The sequence below is a fragment of the Chiloscyllium punctatum genome, chromosome 19 (genome assembly GCF_047496795.1).
Source record: "Chiloscyllium punctatum isolate Juve2018m chromosome 19, sChiPun1.3, whole genome shotgun sequence".
NCBI classification, from domain to species: domain Eukaryota; kingdom Metazoa; phylum Chordata; class Chondrichthyes; order Orectolobiformes; family Hemiscylliidae; genus Chiloscyllium; species Chiloscyllium punctatum.
The window spans coordinates 79,482,120-79,501,270 of record NC_092757.1 but is presented as its reverse complement, the minus strand read 5'-3'; the positions used below and the strand labels follow the sequence as shown (position 1 = coordinate 79,501,270).

The 19,151-nt window shown below is 43.4% G+C and overlaps 1 protein-coding gene across 1 annotated transcript in view; it reads right to left on the bottom strand.

Annotated features, from left to right (window-relative positions):
• The window catches only part of LOC140491205 (nuclear pore membrane glycoprotein 210-like), a 187,561-nt gene that overhangs the window by 113,774 nt on the left and 54,636 nt on the right, over positions 1-19,151 (bottom strand). The window contains exon 14 of the mRNA XM_072589184.1: positions 3,329-3,474. Coding sequence (XP_072445285.1) covers positions 3,329-3,474 — 146 coding nt within the window. The remainder of the gene's footprint in view (positions 1-3,328; positions 3,475-19,151) is intronic.

The following is a 19,151-nucleotide window of genomic DNA, read 5'->3' as shown; positions in this document are numbered from 1 at the left end:
CAATATGATTCATTGACATGGAAGAGCTAGAAGAACCACTATTTTTCAAATTAGGTCTAAAGGGCTAAGACAGTAATAGGACTTTAAAAAAGCAAAAGATGCCCACAATAATGGTGAATTATAAGTCTAAAAAACTATAGAATTTCCAGGATGCTTTTCATGGGTTTGGAATTTGGTACTTAAGTTTATAAGTGACAGAAATAATCGCTGCAAAAAAAAAATGAATTAGTCTCCAGCCAAAATTCTTGGTTTGTTTTCTAAGGATGAAGGATAACAGTAGTTTTACAGAGCCCTTGCACTTGGCACCACGTGAAACGGCAACATATAAAATTGCAAGTCGTTGGTCTATGTTTTTGTACTTGATTTTATTTATTGCAGTCACATGTACCTAAGTACTGTGCAAACCTTTGTTTTGTGAGCAGTACGGATGGGTCATTGCAAATAAGGACCCACAAATCATAGGGTGCTTAGAGTGAGGCATGCAAGGTTGCCACTACACAGGACATGCACGAAGCAAGATAAACATTATTTGAAGTTACAGTGTTCCATTCGGAAATAATAAAGCAGGGAAGAAGCTGTTTTAAACCTTTTTGTGCATTTGTTCAAGCTTCTGTATCTTCTGCCTGATGAAGAGGTTGCAATAGAGCATTACTAGGATAGGAGGGGTCTTTGATGATGTTGGCAGCCTTTCTGTGGTAACAGAAAGTGTAAATGGACTCCGTGGATGAGAGATTGGTTTCCATGATGGCTTAAGCTGGGCACACAATGTTCTGTTATTCCTTATGGTCCAGGGCACAGCAGTTACCATAGCAGACTGTTATATAACCCAATGGATTGTTTTCTGTGTGGTGCATCTGTAAAAATTGGTGGAGGTCCTGATAGACATGCGGAACTTCCTAAACCGTCTGAGGAAGGTGCAGCATTGTTGTGCCTTCTTGACTGTCGCATCTACGTAGGAGGTCCAGGACAGACTGTTCTTCATCTTCACTCCTAAGAACTTGACCCTCTCTGCCTCAGTTCCGTTGAAATCAATGATCAGTTCTTTTTTTTGCCAGGAGAGGGGTTTATCATTGCATCATGATACCATGCACTCTATCTCCTTTCTGTATTTTGACAGATTGTTTACGCCTGTTGCAGACTAGTTACCACAATGTATGAAATGATTTTGGGAAAAAAAAAGGAGTGTGCAACTCTGATATTTTATTTATGATTATATGCAGGAATTTGATTTAATATGCCCTTCAGATGAGGAGTAAAGATTGGTGTCACCAGCAAAGTAAAATTACTTTTGATTACAGTCATCAAATTGCAAATAAAAGGAAGAATAGTGAACCCTCATCCAAGAACGTGGCAAGAAGAATGACTGTTTAAAAAAAAATTTCTGGAACATGAACATCCCTGACACCACCAATCTGTTAGGGATTGGATAGAGCATACAAGATGACACAGTTCCTCATTGTGAAATGAAGCAAGAAAGACGAGGCACAGATTTAAACTGATGTGCAAAGGAAATAAACATGATATGGCAATAAACATTTGTACACAAATGGTTCAGGTCTGGAATGTACTTTCGGGAAGTAAAGGTGGTGGCAGTTCAATTAAGGTATTCAAGAGGATATCAGATGATTATTAAACTGAAAGAACATGCAAGGGTATGGGGAAAAGGCAGGAGAATGGTATTAAGCCATGATGCTCAATTAGTAAGCCAGTGCAGACATGATGGACTGAATGACTTTTACCTACACCACCACATTTCTGTGATGTGGGAAACAAGTAATAAATGGTGTTGGAGTTTTTCATGTGAAACTCTGAATAAATGATCAGAACAAAAATTGCCTGAACTGTCTAAAAGACTTTCAACCTCTGGTGCTTAAACAGGTTGGTGTCCAGCTTCCTGAAGGTTGATGGAACTGGACTAATTCAGGCAAGTGGGTAGTATTGCATCCCACTCCTGACTTGTGCCGTGTAGATGGTGGACAGGTTTTGGGAAGTCAAGAGGTGTGTTATTCTCTGCAGAATTCCTAGTCTCAGACCTCATGGTCTATCACATTATCACTAATCCAACATTCCAGTGTTTTCGGAATAAAATGATGATACAGACACCAGATTTTTTTTTATATAAGGCACCAGAATGTCACAATCTATACATAAAGGTCGAGAAGTTATTCTTCTTTTAACTCCATGTTAAGTAGTGAGGCATTCTTCCACGTCTGGAGCACTAGTCAGTATGAAAAGTCATTCCTGGTTGGGTCGAGCTCAGGTTGAAAAGAGATCTTTGTTAACTCTGCTCTCTTTACATTCGGAGAACTAAACAAAAAATGCATGACTTAAAGATTGGTCCTCAATGTGACCATTATAACTTAGGTAAATCTGACAAGGAGCTGCTCTTGAGATATAAACTGATTGGGGGGGGGGGGGGGGGGGCTAATACTAAAATTGCACACTCAGAAATATATCATTTAAAAAGGGGTGACACTTATCGTGGGTTATGTACAAAATGAAACAAGGACAGTCCCATTACTTTTGATTAATGAGATCCATTGGCTTCCTGCAATGAGTTTTTCCTTAAATTTAACTGCTAGCCAAATCCAGTATGAGATCACGTGAAAACCTTTTACGTTCTCAAAATCTATAAAAGCAACTCAAAAGATAAAAGTTATGTTCAAGTGATCAATGATGTGGATATTGGTTGGTTAGTTAAGTTGGCTGGACAGCTGGGTTGCGATGTAGAGTTATACCAACAGCATGGGTTCAGTTCCTGCACCAGCTGAGGTTACCATGAGGGATCATCCTTCTCAACCTCTTCCCTTGCCTGAGATATGGTGATCCTCAGGTTAAACTACCACCAGTTATCACTCTCTAATGAGGGGGAAGCTCCTATGGTTCAGTAGGACCATGCTGATGATATGATCAATAATCGTCAGCATCAAATACAGAATTTAAAATCCAACAGCGTATCCAGTAATTCAAAAATGGAGGTGCTGAAGAAAACTGAAAATTTTATATCCAAAAGAACAAAGTACCATACATTCTTACATAATAAAGCACACACAATCAGTAAATAGCAACAAGAAAAATGGATTACACTGAACATTTTCACATAATACAAGCAGACAAAGATTTAATGGCTCTGTTTGAAAGATACTTGATGAAAAAAATGAAATAGACAAGATATTCAAAGTATATACAGAATAAAAAAAAATCACCAGCTTATTATTTTAAGAACACATATATAACTGATAAGCCTCATAAATATTGCTATATTGCTTTGGTATAACATCTATATTGACTGCAATATTATGGCTTGGTTTGTGTCACAGATGCTTACTCTAAGCCGCTGGTAAGAAGCAATGGTGATACTGCTGCTAAAATGGACCTCCAGAAATCCAGCACTAGCTGTTAGTACCGTATGGCCGGGTGTCTCTGCTTCAACGCGTATTCCTGTGCAATGTGCAGCATCTGGCTCTAATCTCCCTGGTAGAAAACAGTTAAAAGTTAGAGTAAAGATTTTGATTTACGAGAAGATATGGCCAAGAAAGTGTACTTAAGTGAGAATACTTAACAATATTAATTAATTTTTGCAATTAAATGTGTAGTAAAAATACAAAGTAAACAAAAACAGCATGAAATTGTTTTGGTATCAATGCTTACTCATTATGGTACAATGATTGCAACCAACTGACAAGTCATATTCCAGAGTGCAACTTTCACTTTAGTCATCAGCTTAAGATTTCTTACCCAACTGAAAGATTGCAAGCATTTCCTGTGAAGGACTTACTGCCCATTCATGACATCTAGTTCGCTTCCCTTGATTTGCAAGACAGAGGGCTAGCCAACTGAACTTTCTCACTTAACTCATGTCAGTTTAAACCACTTTTTCCAGCTCTGGTGGCCTGAATGCTTTTACAAACTAAACTTAGTCAGAGATATGCAGCACAGAAACAGACCATTTGGTCCAAGTTGTCCATGCCAACAGATATCCTAATCTGATCTAGTCCCATTTTCCAGCATTTGGCCCATATCCTTTTAAATGCTTGCTGTTCATATACCCACTGAGATGCCTTTTAAATGTTGTAATTGTACCAGCCTCCATCACTTCTTCGGGCAACTCATTCCATACATGCATCACTTCTGCATGAAAAAGTTGCCCCTTAGGTCCCTTTTAGATTTTTCGCCTCTCACCCTAAATCTATGTCCTCTAGTTCTGGACTCCCCAGGGAAAAGTCCTTGTCTATTTACCGTATCTATCCTTTTGCTGGAATGGATCTCTTCTTTGAACTCAACAATGTTTGTTGTAAAACCATGGTGGATAAAGTGAGGACTGCAGATGCTGGAGATCAGAGTCAAAGAGTATGGTGCTGGAAAAGCACAGCCGGTCAGGCAGCATTCCAGGAGCAGAAGAATTGACGTTTCGAGTATAAGCTCTTCAGCAGGAATGAAGGGATGGCCCAAGAGATAAATTGGAGGGGAGTGGGGCTGGAGGGAAGGCAGCTGAGAATGCGATAGATAGATGAAGGTGGGGATGAAGGTGATAGGTTAGAGGGGAGAGTGGAGCAGATAGGAGGGAAGGAAGATGGACAGGTAGGACAGTTATGAGGGTGGTGCCAAGTTGGAAGATTGGGCCTAGCATAAGGAGCGGAGGAGGGGGGAAAAAAAAAATGAAGAAACTGGTGAAATCCACATTGATCCTTTATGGTTGGAGGGTCCCAAGGTGGAATATCAGGCATTCTTCCTCCAAGTGTCAGGTGGCTAGATTTTGACAGTGGAGGACAACCAGGACTTGCATATCCCTGGCAGAATGGAAGGGGGGAGTTAAAGTGTTCAGCCACATGATTATAAAACCATGCATCATATAGAGTCATTGAGATGTACAGCACAAAGAGACCCTTCAGTCCAACTCAGCCTTGCTGACCAGATATCCCAACACAATCTGGTCCCACCTACCAACAGCCGGCCAATATCCCTCCAAATCTTTCCTATTCACATACCCATCCAGATGCCTTTTAAATGTTGCAGTCATATGGGCTACCACCACTTCTTCTGGCAGCTCATTCTGTACCACCCTCTGCGTGAAAAGGTTGCCCCTTAGGTGTCTTTTATATCTTTCCCCACTCACCTTAAAACTATGCCCTCTAATTCTGGACTCACACGACCCCAGGGAAAAGACTTTGTTTATTTATCCTATCCATGCCCCTCATGATTTTATAAACCTCTTTAAGGTCATTCCTCAGCCTCCAATGCTCCAGGGACAACAACCCCAGCCTCTTCAACCTCTTCATATAGCTCAAATCCTCCAAGCCTGGCAACATCCTTGTAAATCTTTTCTGAACCCTTTCAAGTTTCACAACATCTTTCTGATAGGAATGAGACAAGAATTGCATGCAATATTCTAACAGTGGCTGAACCAATGTCCTGTACAGCCGCAACATGACCTCCCAACTCCTGTACTCAATACTCTGACCAATAAAGGAAAGCATACCAAATGCCTTCTTCACTATCCTATTTACCTGCGACTCCACTTTCAAGGAGCTATGAACCTATACTCCAAGGTCTCTTTGTTAAGCAACACACCTTACCATTAAGCGTACAAGTTTTGCTAAGATTTGCTTTCCCAAAATGCAGCACCTCACATTTATCAGAATTAAACTCCATCTGCCACTTCTCAGCCCATTGGCCCATCTGATCAAGATCCCATTGTAATTGGAGGTAACCTTTTTCACTGTCCACAACACCTCTAATTTTGGTGTCATCTGCAAACTTACTAACTGTACCTTTTATGCTCACATTCAAATCATTATATAAATGACAAAATGTAGCAGAGTGAGCATTGATGCTTGTGGCACACCACTGGTCACAGGCCTCCAGTCCGAAAAGCAACCCTCCACCACCACCCTCTGTCTTCTATCTTTGAGCCAATTCTGTATCCAACTGTATCAAATACAGTTCTCCCTGTACTCCATGCGATCTAACCTTACAAACCAAACCAATCTCCCATGGGAAACCTTTCCATATGGATCACGTCCACTGCTCTGCCTTCATCAATCCTCTTTATTACTTCTTCAAAAAAACTCAATCAAGTTTGTGAGATCTCTAATCAGTCCTTGCCTTTCCAAATACATGTACATCCTGTCCCTCAGGAATCCCTCCTGCAGCTTGCCCACCTCAGACGTCAGGCTCACTGGTCTATAATTCCCTGGCTTGACCTTACCGCCCTTCTTAAACAGTGGCACCATGTTAGCCAACCTACAGTCTTCCGGCACCTCACCTATGACTGCGGAGATACTTTTATCATCGATAAAGGGCCCAGCAATCATCCCTATCTTCCCACAGAGTTCTAGGGTACACCTGATCAGGTCCTGGGCATTTACACTTTTATGCATTTCAAGACGTCCAGCACTTCCTCCTCTGTAATATGGACATTTTTCAAGACGTCACCATCAATTTCCCTACATTCTATATCTATTGTGTCCTTTTCAACAGTAAACACTGATGCAAAATACTAGCTTAGTATTTGCCCCATCTCCTTCGACTCCACACAAAGGCTGCCTCGCTGATCTTTGAGGGGCCCTGTTCTCTCCCTAGTTACCTTTATGTCTTTAATGTGTTTGTAAAAACCCTTTGGATTCTCCTTAACTCTATTTGCCAAGCTTTCTCATGTCCCGTTTTTGCCCTCCTGATTTCTTTCTTAAGTATATTCTTACTGTTTTTATACTCTAAGGACTCATTCAATCTATCTTGTCTATACTTGACATTTGCTTCCTTTTTCTTAACCAAACCCTCAAACTTATTTCATCATCCAGCTTTCCCTACACCCACCAGCCTTTCCTTTCACCACAGGAAATGACATCACCAATCAAGGAAACCTAAATACTTAAACAGAAAGCAGGCCATGTCAACAGTGCTTCATCTCGAGGCTCACAGATGATGTTACCTAGTATGGTGATGAAATGTCTGAAAACGAACTTTCACGATTCAGCTTGATATGTCTAACACTAGCTTCAAATGCAGTTTTGTTTACCCTATCCTGAAAAAGATTTTTTGCTGGTGATATTCAGTTTCACAAAGAGAGAATATTCCTCTTATAAGCTGTGAGAGAAAGTCTTTTTTACAAGGGCAATGTGCTTCACAGCTAGCAACTGAATTAAACCTTGCATGCTCTCTCAGCTGTGTATCTGCCAATGCTGAACAGGCAATCCCCCTATTTTGCTTCTATCCATATCTGTTACTGAAAATGCAGATCAAACAGAAATCCAGGTCCAACCACCCACTGAACAATAATCAGAATGACTCAATGCAAATACAGGCTGTAAACCAATGACTGAATTTCAAAAGACTTAACCAATATTAATGTGACTTTGAGTTAATGAACAACTGCAAAGTGGTGTCTCATTCCAAAGAAGTGGAAATAGAGACAGCCTATCTACAGACTTGCATACTGAAGGTTTGTGAATAGATCATCTCTTAAGCTATTCACAAAGCAACCAGACCATTATATAGGTAATCAACTTGGTGAGAAATTAAATGTTAGGCATAGTCACCTTAGACAACGAACTCTACCTGACAAATGGAGTTAATTCAGCCACAAGTACATCTGTGTAACCTGTCAGTTGTAAATAACAAAAAAAACACAAGACAGAAGCAAGACTCATGAGTTTTCATAAGCTCATTCAGAGGACATGTGTGTTGCTGGCTGGGTCAGCATTTATTTACCATTTCTAACTGTCCTTAAGGTGGCGGTGAACTGTCTTCTTGAACCACTGCAGTCTAATTTGGTGTAAGTAGTCCTACATTGCCATTTTTACAGGAGTTCTAGGGACTTGACCTTATAACTCTGAAGGAATGATGAAATATTTCCAAGTCATGAGGGGAAATTGCAGGTGGTGGTGTTCCCATGCATTGGCCACCCTTGTCCTTCTTAATGGCATTGGTTGTGGATTTGATAGGTACCTCAGTGAATTTCTACAGCATCTTGACTACATTGCACACAGCTGCTTTCACGTGTCAACGGTGGGGAGAGTAATGTTTTGAGGATGTGGTGCCAATCAAGTGAACTACTCTGCCCTGGATAGTATCAAGCTTGATTGTTGTTGGAGCTACGCCTATCTAGGCGGGTAGGAAGTATTCCATCACATTCCTGACTTGTGCTTTGTAGATGGTGGGCAGGCTTTGAGGAGTTAGGAGGTGGGCCATTCACCGTAGGATTTCTAGCATCTGACGCACTCGTGTAGTCAGTGTTTTTCAGGCTAGACCAGTTCGGTTCCTCGTCAATAACATCTCCAGCATCTTCATAGTGGGGCCCTCAATAGTGGTAAAGCCATCGGATTGCAGATCTCACCGTCTCCTCCTTGAATCCTTTCATGGCAGGTCAGAGTAAAACAGCATGGAAACAAACCCTTTGCTGACCACGGTGCCCACTCAGCTAGTTCCAATTGCCCTCATTTGGTCCATATCCCTCTAAACCCTTCCCACCCATGTTCCTATCCTATTTTTTCTTTAAAATGTTGCTATTGTACCCACCTCAACCACTTTCTCTGACAGCCATTCCATATATGCACCACTGTGTGAGGAAGTTGCTCCTCAGGTCCATCTTAAATCTTTCCCCTCTCACCTTAAACCTATGCCCTCCAATTTTCAATTCCCCATCCATAGGAAAAGCACTTTATGCATGCATCCTATCTACGCTCATGATTTTATACACCTCAATAAGGTCACCCTTCATTCTCCTATGTTCCAAGCAACTATCTTGCTACCCTCTCCCTATAACTCAGGCTTACTGGTTCTGGCAACATTCTCATAAATCTTCTTTGCACTTTTTCAAGTTTAACCATGTCTTTCTTATAACAGGGTGACCAAAACTGTATACAATACTTCAAGTGCACCCTTACCACTGACTTATACAACTGCAACTTAACGTCCCAAATCCTATACTCAAAGCCTTGACCAATGAAGGCCAACATACTAAGTGCCTTCTTCAACACCTGGTTTAACCTGTGACACCACTTTCAAAAACAATGCACTTTGTACTCCTAGGTCTGTCTGTTCCATAATATTCCTCAGGACTTTACCACATACTGTATAAGTCTACCTTGGTTTGACTTTCCAAAGTGCAGCACCTCACACTTATCAATATTGAACTGCAATTGCCAATCCTCAGCCCACTTCCCCATCTCATCAAGATCCCTCTGAAATTTTTGTTAACCTTCTTCAGTATTAACAATACCTCTTAATTTTGTATCATCTGCAAACTTCCCAATCATGCCTTGTACATTCACATTCAGATCATTTATGTAAATAAAAAAAATGCCCCAATGACTCCTGTCACAGGCCTCCAGTCTGAGAAGCAACCTTTAACCATCATCCTCTGCTTCCTACAATTGAGACAATTTTGAATCCAGTTAGCTAGCTCTCCCTAGATCCCATGTGATCTAACCTTCATTACCAGCCTGTCATGCGGGATCTTGTCAAAGGCCTTCCTAAAGTCCTTAGAGACAACATCCACTGCACTACTCTAATCTATCCTCTTGGTTACCCCTTTGAAAAACTCAAAGATCTGTCAGACATGACTTGCCGTCCACAAATCCATGTTGACTATCCCCAATCAGACCTTGACGATCCAAATGCTGGTTGATCCTGTCCTTCAGTATTCCCTCCAACAAACTTGCCTACCACTAATGTCAGGCTCACATCTCTATGACTGTACAGAGATGTACAGCATGGAAACAGAGCCTTCGGTCCAACTTGTCCATGCCAACCAGATATCCCAACTCAATTGAGTCCCACCTGCCAGCATCCATCCCATATCCCTCCAAACCCATCCTATGTAGTTCCCTGACTTACCTTTACTATTTTTCTTAAACAATGTGAACATTAGCCACCCTCCAGTGTTCTGGAAGATTACTAGTGGCTAAAGATGAAGCAAAAATCTCTGCAAGGGGCTCTGCAATTTCTTCCCTAGCCTCCCACAACATCTGAGGGTGGACTTGATCAGGCCCAGGGGATTTATCTGGCAGCATCCAAGGAACAGGGGAAAATCGACGTTTCGGGCATAAGCCCTTCTTCAGGAATGAGGAAAGTGTGTCCAGCAGGCGAAGATAAAAGGTAGGGAGGAGGGACTTGGGGGAGGGGTGTTGGAAATGCGCCCCCACCCCACTCCAGCCTATCACCCTCACCTTGACCTCCTTCCACCACCCCGTGGCTCACACTTCAACTCCCCCTCCCACTCCCACTCCACCAAGGACATGCAGGTCCTTGGACTTCTCCATCGCCAGACCATAGCAACATGACAGTTGGAGGAAGAGCGCCTCATCTTCCGCCTAGGAACCCTCCAACCACAAGGGATGAATGCAGATTTCTCCAGTTTCCTCATTTCCCCTCCCCCCCCACCCTGTCTCAGTCAAATCTCTCAAACTCAGCACCACCTTCCTAACCTGCAATCTTCTTCCTGACCTCTCTGCCCCCACCCCACTCCGGCCTATCACCCTCACCTTGACCTCCTTCCTACCTATCGCATTTCCAACGCCCCTCCCCCAAGTCCCTCCTCCCTACCTTTTATCTTAGCTCGCTGGACACACTTTCCTTATTCCTGAAGGGCTCATGCCCGAAACATCAATTCTCCTGTTCCTTGGATGCTGCCTGACCTGCTGCGCTTTTCCAGCAACACATTTTCAGCTCTGATCTCCAGCATCTGCAGTCCTCACTTTCTCCAGGGGACTTATCCACCTGAATGCAGTTTAATGTTGTAAACACCTGCTCTCTGGTAATAGGTATACAGTCCATGACATCCGCATGTGTTCCCCTTATTTCCACAGCATTCATGATTCTCTCCTCAGTAAACACAAAGGATAAATATTCATTAAAAATCTCCCACAACTTGGCAAGATGGTGGCAAATCTGTAGAACTGCCGTAGATGGCTCCGCCTAACAGTCAAGGCATACTGGTGTTTTTTGCCATCCCTGGCTATCTTATGTGGAGAATTATTAGTTTAAAACCTTAGAATACATATTCGTTAATGTTTGGGAGTGGGAAGGATGCCAAAAGGAAAAGGAGTGAGCAAACAGCAAGCAGGGAGGACACTACCCTGCAGCACCGGGCACACCAGGGGCCACAGCATTAGCCTCTCCCGAACCCCCAGGGGTCCTGACAAACTCACAGGAATTGGCGACGGCGAGACTTACCTCGAAGGTTGGGGCTGTGATTGAGGAGGTCCGTGAGGAGACCCTTGCCCAGGTTCAACCCATCGCGTCCATGCTGCAGAAGCATGAACAGGAGATCGTGTCCTCATCTGGTCGGATCCAGGTACTGGAGCAGGAGATGCGGGCTTTACGAGACCAGGTTGATGACCTTGAAAAATCAAGGTTGGAGGACGAATCTTCAGATTGTCGGATTCCCGGAGGGTGAAGAAGGTGGGCAGCCAGTCAGCTTCTTTGAAAACTGGCTGCCGCAGTTCCTGGGCCTTCAAATCAAGTCCAGCCGGCTGCAGATTGAAAGGGTCTATCGGATCGCAGTGCCGGTATAGCACCCCCACCTAGCGCACTTCACACATACAAGGACAAGCAAAAAGTGATAGAAGCCGCCAGACCACTGGGAAAGGAGCCACAGTCACTGCTGCACAATGGGTCAAAAATCACGATATTCCAGGATTGCTCAGCAGTTATAATTCAAAAGAGGAAGTCCTTCAATGAAGTTAAAAAGAGGCTGAGGAACCTGGGCATCTAATACCCGCAGTCCTCAGTTTCAGCCACGAGGACTCAGTAGATAAAGCTTAGAACTTTGAAGACACTTTAAAATAGACCGACTGGTCTGAAGAATACAGTTAATGCTCCTCTTTTCCTTCTTTCCCTGTGTTTTCCCTTTCTCTCCCCCTTTTATCTTTCTCTTTCCCTAATAATTTAAAAATAAATCTTGGAATATGCTCTTCCTATCATATTTAATAACTGAATGTTATCATGGACAAGTTTATGGGTGTCCTTTGTTGTCTACCTTTTTTTGTTCTCTTTCGGTCACAAGTAGGGGTGACATGGAGCCGGGGATGGGCAGAGTGCTTATCCTGACTGTCTTTTTTTGTTGACTTAAGGATCATCTCCTAGTTTAGTTTTTTTTTGCCTAAGGCTGCAGCACAGTCCAGGCTTCAAGGAACTGTGAAGGAGGAGATGGATAGGGTGAGTGCCCGCTATGGGGAGGGAAAAAAAGTCTCCCGTTCAAGGTTTTATAGTTGGTTTTCTTTGCAGTTTTTTGGTAGCAATAGTTGATTGTAGTGATCATAGAGTAGTTTTTGCATACACAATTCTGTTACTCTGAGTCTTTGCTTACTTATACTCAGCACACTAAGTAGGGTTCTCCCTCCCGGGGGTTCAAGGGTCTCTGAAAGAGGATATGGCAAAGTGTCTTCTTAAATGGTGCACATGGAACATCAAGGGAAGTAATTCACCTGTTAAAAGGAAAAAAGTGCTTTCGAGCCTCAAGAGTGAAAGGGTTGATATCACTCTGTTGCAGGAAATCCATCTTGAGTATTCTTTTCATCCTTTACTACTAAAAGTAGGAGTGGCGGTACTTATCCAGAAAAATCTTCCGTTCACATTATTAGAGCAGATGAAAGATGAGTAAGGACAGTTTGATACATGGGGAGGAATATGGCATTTTAAATGTCTCCTGTCCTCCGGCACATCCTTTCAGATTTTTGGTTAGTGCCGTTTCAAGGTTGAATGCCTTTGGAATGGGGAGGGGGGGGGGGGGGGGGGGGGGGAAGAGAAAGGGAGGTTGATTGGTGGCGATTTAACTTGCCTTTTGGATCAGATAGTGAACAGGATGCCTAGTGGGCCCCCAACTATTTCTTCACAGGCCAAGCAGGTGGTTGACTCATGTGAGCAGTTGGGGCTGGTGGATATTTGGATATGTCTTCACCCTACAGGCAGGGACTTCACCTTTTTACAAACCCACACAAATGTTACACGAGGATTGATCTTCTTCTGGATCCCCCGACCCTTCTGGATTTGATTATCAGTGGTAAAGTTGGGAACATAGCTATCTCTGATCACATGGCAGCATATTTGGAGGTTAAGGCCAAGGGTGAGGAGCTAGGGTTGCAGCACTAGTGTCTGGATCCTTTTCTCCTTAAGGATTCCAAATTTGTGGAATACTTTTTGAAGGAGTTTCAGGAGTTCTTGACCATCAACTCTGGAACAGCTAGTAGTCCATCTATGCTATAGAAGACTGCTAAAGCATTTGGTAGGGGATTAGCTATTTCCTATTCAGCTAGAAATGACAGACGGAGGAACAGCAACGCCCACTTGAGACGCAGCTGAAAGCTGCCGAGGCAGCACATTTTGCATGGCCTTCAATGAATAAGCTACAGTGGATCACGGCCCTCAGACTGCCATGAATTCAATACTTACACAAACTGCAAAGAAAGAACTTGCTTTTGCTCAACAAAGACTGGTCGAGTATGGAGATAGGCCAGGGAAGTATTTAGCGTATCTGACTAGGAAAAAGCATGCTCCCCAATCCATTACTGCAATTAGAGACAGCGCCGGGATTCTCACGTATGACGACAAAAGGATTAATGAGGCATTTCGGAGTTTTTACTCTGAATTGTATTGGTCTGAAAATTGAGGACAGGTGGGCTAAAATGGAAGCCTTTAGGAACCTGGACCTCCCAGGGGTAACCTAGGAACTGGCCTCTTTCCTTAATGCCCCCTTGATAGTTCAGGAAATACAGGAGGCAGCTAGGCAACTTCAGAGTGGGAAAGCGCCTGGCCCTGATGGTCTCCAGGGTGAGCTTTATAAGGAGTTTATAGGGATTCTGTCAGGGCCAATGTTGGAGATGTACAATCACTCCTGTATGCATGAATGCTTACCACCATCTTGGAGAGAAGCTAGTATTTCTCTCATTCTTAAGAAGGGAAAGGTTCCTGAGGATTGTGCTTCATACAGGCCCATCTCTCAATTAAATTCAGATTTCAAGATTCTGTCTAAGATCTTGGTGCGGAGATTGGAGAAGGTGTTGCTCTATATTGTCAAAGAGGACCAGACAGGTTTTATAAGGGGCTGTAGGTCTTCTAATAATATTAGAAGGTTGCTGAATATGGTCGAAGTATGTCAGCAATGATCAATTCAGGGGTTGGAGATTTCCTTAGATGCAGAGAAAGCATTTGACCAGGTGGAATGGCTGTATCTCTTTTATATCTTAGAGCGGTTTGGGTTGGGTGGGGTCTTGGCTAGGTGGGTGGAGGTTTTATATTGCCATCCTCTGGCCATGGTCATCACCAACAGGGTGAAGTCTGGGAACTTCAGGATTGGTAGGGGTAAACGTCAAGACTGCCCCCTTTTACCATTGTTGTTTACGTTGGTGATAGAGCCGCTGGCAGAGACCGTTCGTCAGAACATCCACATAACCGCTCTGGAAGTGGGATTGCTGATACAGTGTATTAATATATTTGGGAATATTTCAGAATATAAGATCAACTTTGCAAGATCAAGGTTATGCCTTTGGGGAACTCAAGGAAATGGCAGTGGTTGAAGGTGGCCCGAGGTTCCCTCTGAAGTGGTCACAGGTGGGGTTCCGATACTGAGGCATTTTTATTACCCCATGTTTGATCGGTTATTTCGGACTAACTTTGCTCACTTGTTTGACAACATTAGGCGGATCTCCAGAGATGGGAGGCTCTTCCAATTTAATGGTTGGGCCAAATAGTCCTCATTAATATGAATGTCCTTCCTTGTTGCTTTATCGCACATGTATGCTCCTATAATGTTTCCCAGTTCAACTCTGCAGAAACTTATGGGTTGGTTTAAATCCTTGTCTGGCATCATGGGTGACCACTCATCAAACTCACTAAATTGCAGTTGCCTCAAGCATGGAGTGGAGTTGATTTCCCAGACATCAGGACCTATCACTTGAGTTCCCTGCTGTCTTTTGTGTGCGATTGGGGGTAATAAAAATGCCTAGGTATCAGAACCCCACCTGTGACCATTTAAGAGGGAACCTCGGGCCACTTTCAACCTCTGGCATTTCCAGGAGGTCCCCAAAGGCATAACCTTGATTTTGCAAAGTTGATCTTATATTCTGAAATAGCCCCAAATAAATTAATACACTGTATCAGTTGGGGTACAGAGGTCATCAATATGGCTGGATATCGAGGCCTCCCAGGCAAAGTCACCTCTTATTAACCTGTTGTTCATGGATAAGATGAGGGCAGTTATGGACCACTGCCAGAACCCCATTGTTATCAGTACAGTCACGGCATGGAGGATGATGTGCCAGAGTGAGGGTTGCTTATCCAAGACTTTGCCACTTTTGTCCAAAGCTGGGACAGACTTTGAACAGATGAAGACTGGGCATCCATTAAGTCCTATGAACCATCAACAGCAGCAGAACTGTACTCTAACACAATTTACAACTCATAGGCTGGCATATCCCCGACTCATCCATGATCATCAAGTAAGGGGATCGTGCTCGGAGCAGTACCAGGCACACAAAAATTAACTGTCTACCTGGGGGATCAAGTAACCAGGGCTACTTGCGCGCCAAACATCATAAGCCGCAAGTGAGACACAACTAAACAATTCCACAACCAATAGATCAGATCTAAGCTCTGCAGTTCTACCACATCCAATTGTGAATGGTGATGGTCAATGGAGGAGGAGGCTCCATAAATATTCCCATCCTCAATGGTGGAAAGGCCCAACACATAGGAAGATTGTTGCAGATGTTGGAGTCAGTCATCTCAGCTCCAGGATACGTCTGCAAGGAGTACCTCAATGGTAGTGTCCTAGGCCCAACCACATCAAGATAAGGCTGAAGCATTTTCAGCAATCTTCAGCTAGAAGTGCTAAGTGAATGATCCATTCAAACTCTGCCAGTGTCTATGAATCTTCAGCCAATTCAATTCACTCCACATGATATCACGAAACAATTGGAGGCACTAGATACTGCAAAGGCGATGAGTCCTGACAATATTCTGGCAATAGGATGAAAGACTTGTGTTCCAGAACATGCTGCTCCTCTAACCACGCTAGTCCAGCACAGTATCAACACTAGTATCTACCTGACATTGTGGAAAGTTGCCCATATTTAATCCAATTAGCCAATTACCACCCCATCAGACTACTTTTGATCATCAGTAAACTGATGAAAGGAGTCATCAACGGGATGATCAAATAGAACCTGCTTAGCGACGCCCAATTTGGGTTCTGCCCAGGCCACTCAGCTCCTGACCACAGGCCAGATTTGGTTCAAACATGGACTAAAGAACTGAATTCTGGAGGGGAGGTGAATGTGACAGCCCTTGACATCAAGGCCACATCTAACTGAATGTGACAATAAAGAGCCATGGCAAAAGTGGAATCAATAGGTACCTGGCACATAGGAAGATTGTTGTAGATGTTGGAGTCAGTCATCTCAGCTCCAGGATACATCTGCAAGGAGTTCCTCAATGGTACTGTCCTATGCCCAACCATATTCAACTGCCTCAGCAATGACCTTCTCTGTATCATAAAGTCAGAACTGGGGATGTTCACTGATGATTACACAATGTTCAGCACCATTTGTAATTCCTCAGATATCAGGTTTGGGCTAACAAGTGGCAAGTAATATTCACAAATGATAGGCCATGATCACCTCCAAAACGAGACAATCTAACCACTGCCCCATAACATTCAATAGTCTTACCATCATTGAATTCCCCCCACCCCACACTATCAACATCCTGAGGATCACCGATCAAAAACTCAACTGGATCCACATGAACGCAATGGCTATAAGAGCAAGTCAGAGGCTAGGAATACTGGGACAAGTAACGCACCGCCTAAGGTTCTAAAGCCTGTCCACCAACTACAAGGCACAAGTCAGGAGTGTGACTGAATCCTCTTCACTTGCCTGGATGGGTGCAGCTCCACTAACATTCAAAAAGCCTGATGCCATCCAGGACAAAGCAGCAGATGACTGGTCCCACATCCACAAACATCCACTCCCTCCTCAACTACTGCTCATTAGCAGCAGTGTGTACAATCTACAAGGTGCACTGTAAAAATTCACCAAAGATCTTTAGATAGCACCATCTAAACCCATGACTACTTCTATCTAGAAGGACAAGAGCAGCAGATACATGGGGACACCACCACCTGCAAGTTCCTCTCCATTCCTTCACTGTCACTGGGTCGAAATCCTGGAATTCTCTCTCCAAGGGTATTGTGGGAGAATCTACAGCATATGGACTCTAGTGGTTCAAGGCGACAGCTCACCACCACCTTAAGGGAAACAAAGAGACAGGCAATAAATGCTGGCCAGCCAGTGGCACCCACATCCTACATGAATAAAACAAAAAAAAATAGAGTAGATGGATCAAAGTTACTAGCTTTCACAGTGAAAGATCAGAACAAGATCGCACAATTCTTAAATTCGAATCATAGCACCCCTATTGTGTGGAAACAGGTCATTTGGCCCAACAATTCCACACCGACCCTCCAAACAGTATCCCACCACGACCCATTCCTCTATCCCTATTACTCTACATTTCCCCTGACTAGCACAGCTAGCCTACATATTCCTCAACACTATGGGCAATTTAGCATGACTAATTCACCTAACCTGCACATCTTTGGACTGTGGGAAGAAACCCACGCGGACACAGAAAATGTGCAAACATAGACAGTTTCCTGAGGCTGAAATCAAACCCAGGTCAATAGACAATAGGTACAGGAGTAGGCCATTCTGCCCTTTGAGCCTGCACCACCATTCAATATGATCATCGCTGAACATCCTTAATCAGTATCCAGTTCCTGCCTTATCTCCATAACCCTTGATTCCACTATCCTTGAGAGGTCTATCCAACTCTTTCTTAAATGAATTCAGAGACTGGGCCTCCACTGCCTTCTGGGGCAGAGCATTCCACACAGTCACCACTCTCTGGGTGAAGAAGTTTCTCCTCATCTCTTCCTAAATGGTCTACCCTGCATTTTTAAGCAGTGTCCTCTGGTTCGGCACTCACCCATCAGCGGAAACATGTTTCCTGCCTCCAGAGTGTCCAATCCTTTAATAATCTTATATGTCTCAATCAGATCCCCTCTCAGGTCTTCTAAACTCAAGGGTATACAAGCCCAGTCGCTACAGGCTTTCAGCGCAAGGTAATCCCGCCATTCCAGGAATTGACCTCGTGAATCTATGCTGCACTCCCTCAATAGCCAGGAATGTCTTTCCTCAAATTTGGAGACCAGAACTGCACACAGTACTCCAGGTGTGGTCTCACCAGGGCCCTGTACAGCTGAAGAAACTGTACAGGACCCTAGCGCTATGAGGAAGCAGTGCTAACCACTGAGCTACTGTGTCAACCAACTGAACCACTGTGCTGCTATGTCATTTAGGGTCAAAATCAGGAAGCACTTTATTACACAAAGGGAAGTAGAAATGAGATTAGATTAGATTCCTTATAATGTGCAAACAGATCCTTCGGCCCAACCATTCACACCGACCCTCTGAAGAGGGATCCACCCAGACCCATTTCCCTCTGACTAATGCACTTAACACGATGGGCAAGTTAGCATGGCCAATCTACCTGACCTGCACATCTTTGGACTGTGGGAGGAAACCCACGCAGACACGGGGAGAATATGCAAACTCCACATAGACAGTCACCTGAGACTGGAATTGAACTTGGGACCCTAGTGCTGTGAGGCAGCAGTGCTAACCACTGAGCCACCCGTAAATTGGGAAGGCTCTCCCCTTAAAAACAAATTTGAGGTGGAGTTAATTAACATTTTAAATGGAGAGTGAATATTAAAAGGTATGGAATGAAGAAGGATAAGTTAAGATACACATCAGCCATAATTTAACTGAATGATGGAGTTGGTTTGAGAGGCAGAATGGTCTAGTTCTGCTCATATTCCTATAGAGTGCCGATACATTTATATGGGTTAGCATTTTAACCATCTTGAATGGAGTAAAACAAAGAAACCCAGGGAAACAGAGTAAGGAAAAGAATACTATAAAATCAAAACACTACAGTCGCTAGAAATTTGAAATAAAAATGTACTGGAATTCCTTGATTTCAAAGAGTTCTTGACTCTAAATGTTAACTGTTTCCCTCTCCAAGGATACTGAATTTTTCCAGCAATTTGTTTTCATGCAAGAAATGTCATTCCTGACAAAAATATAATA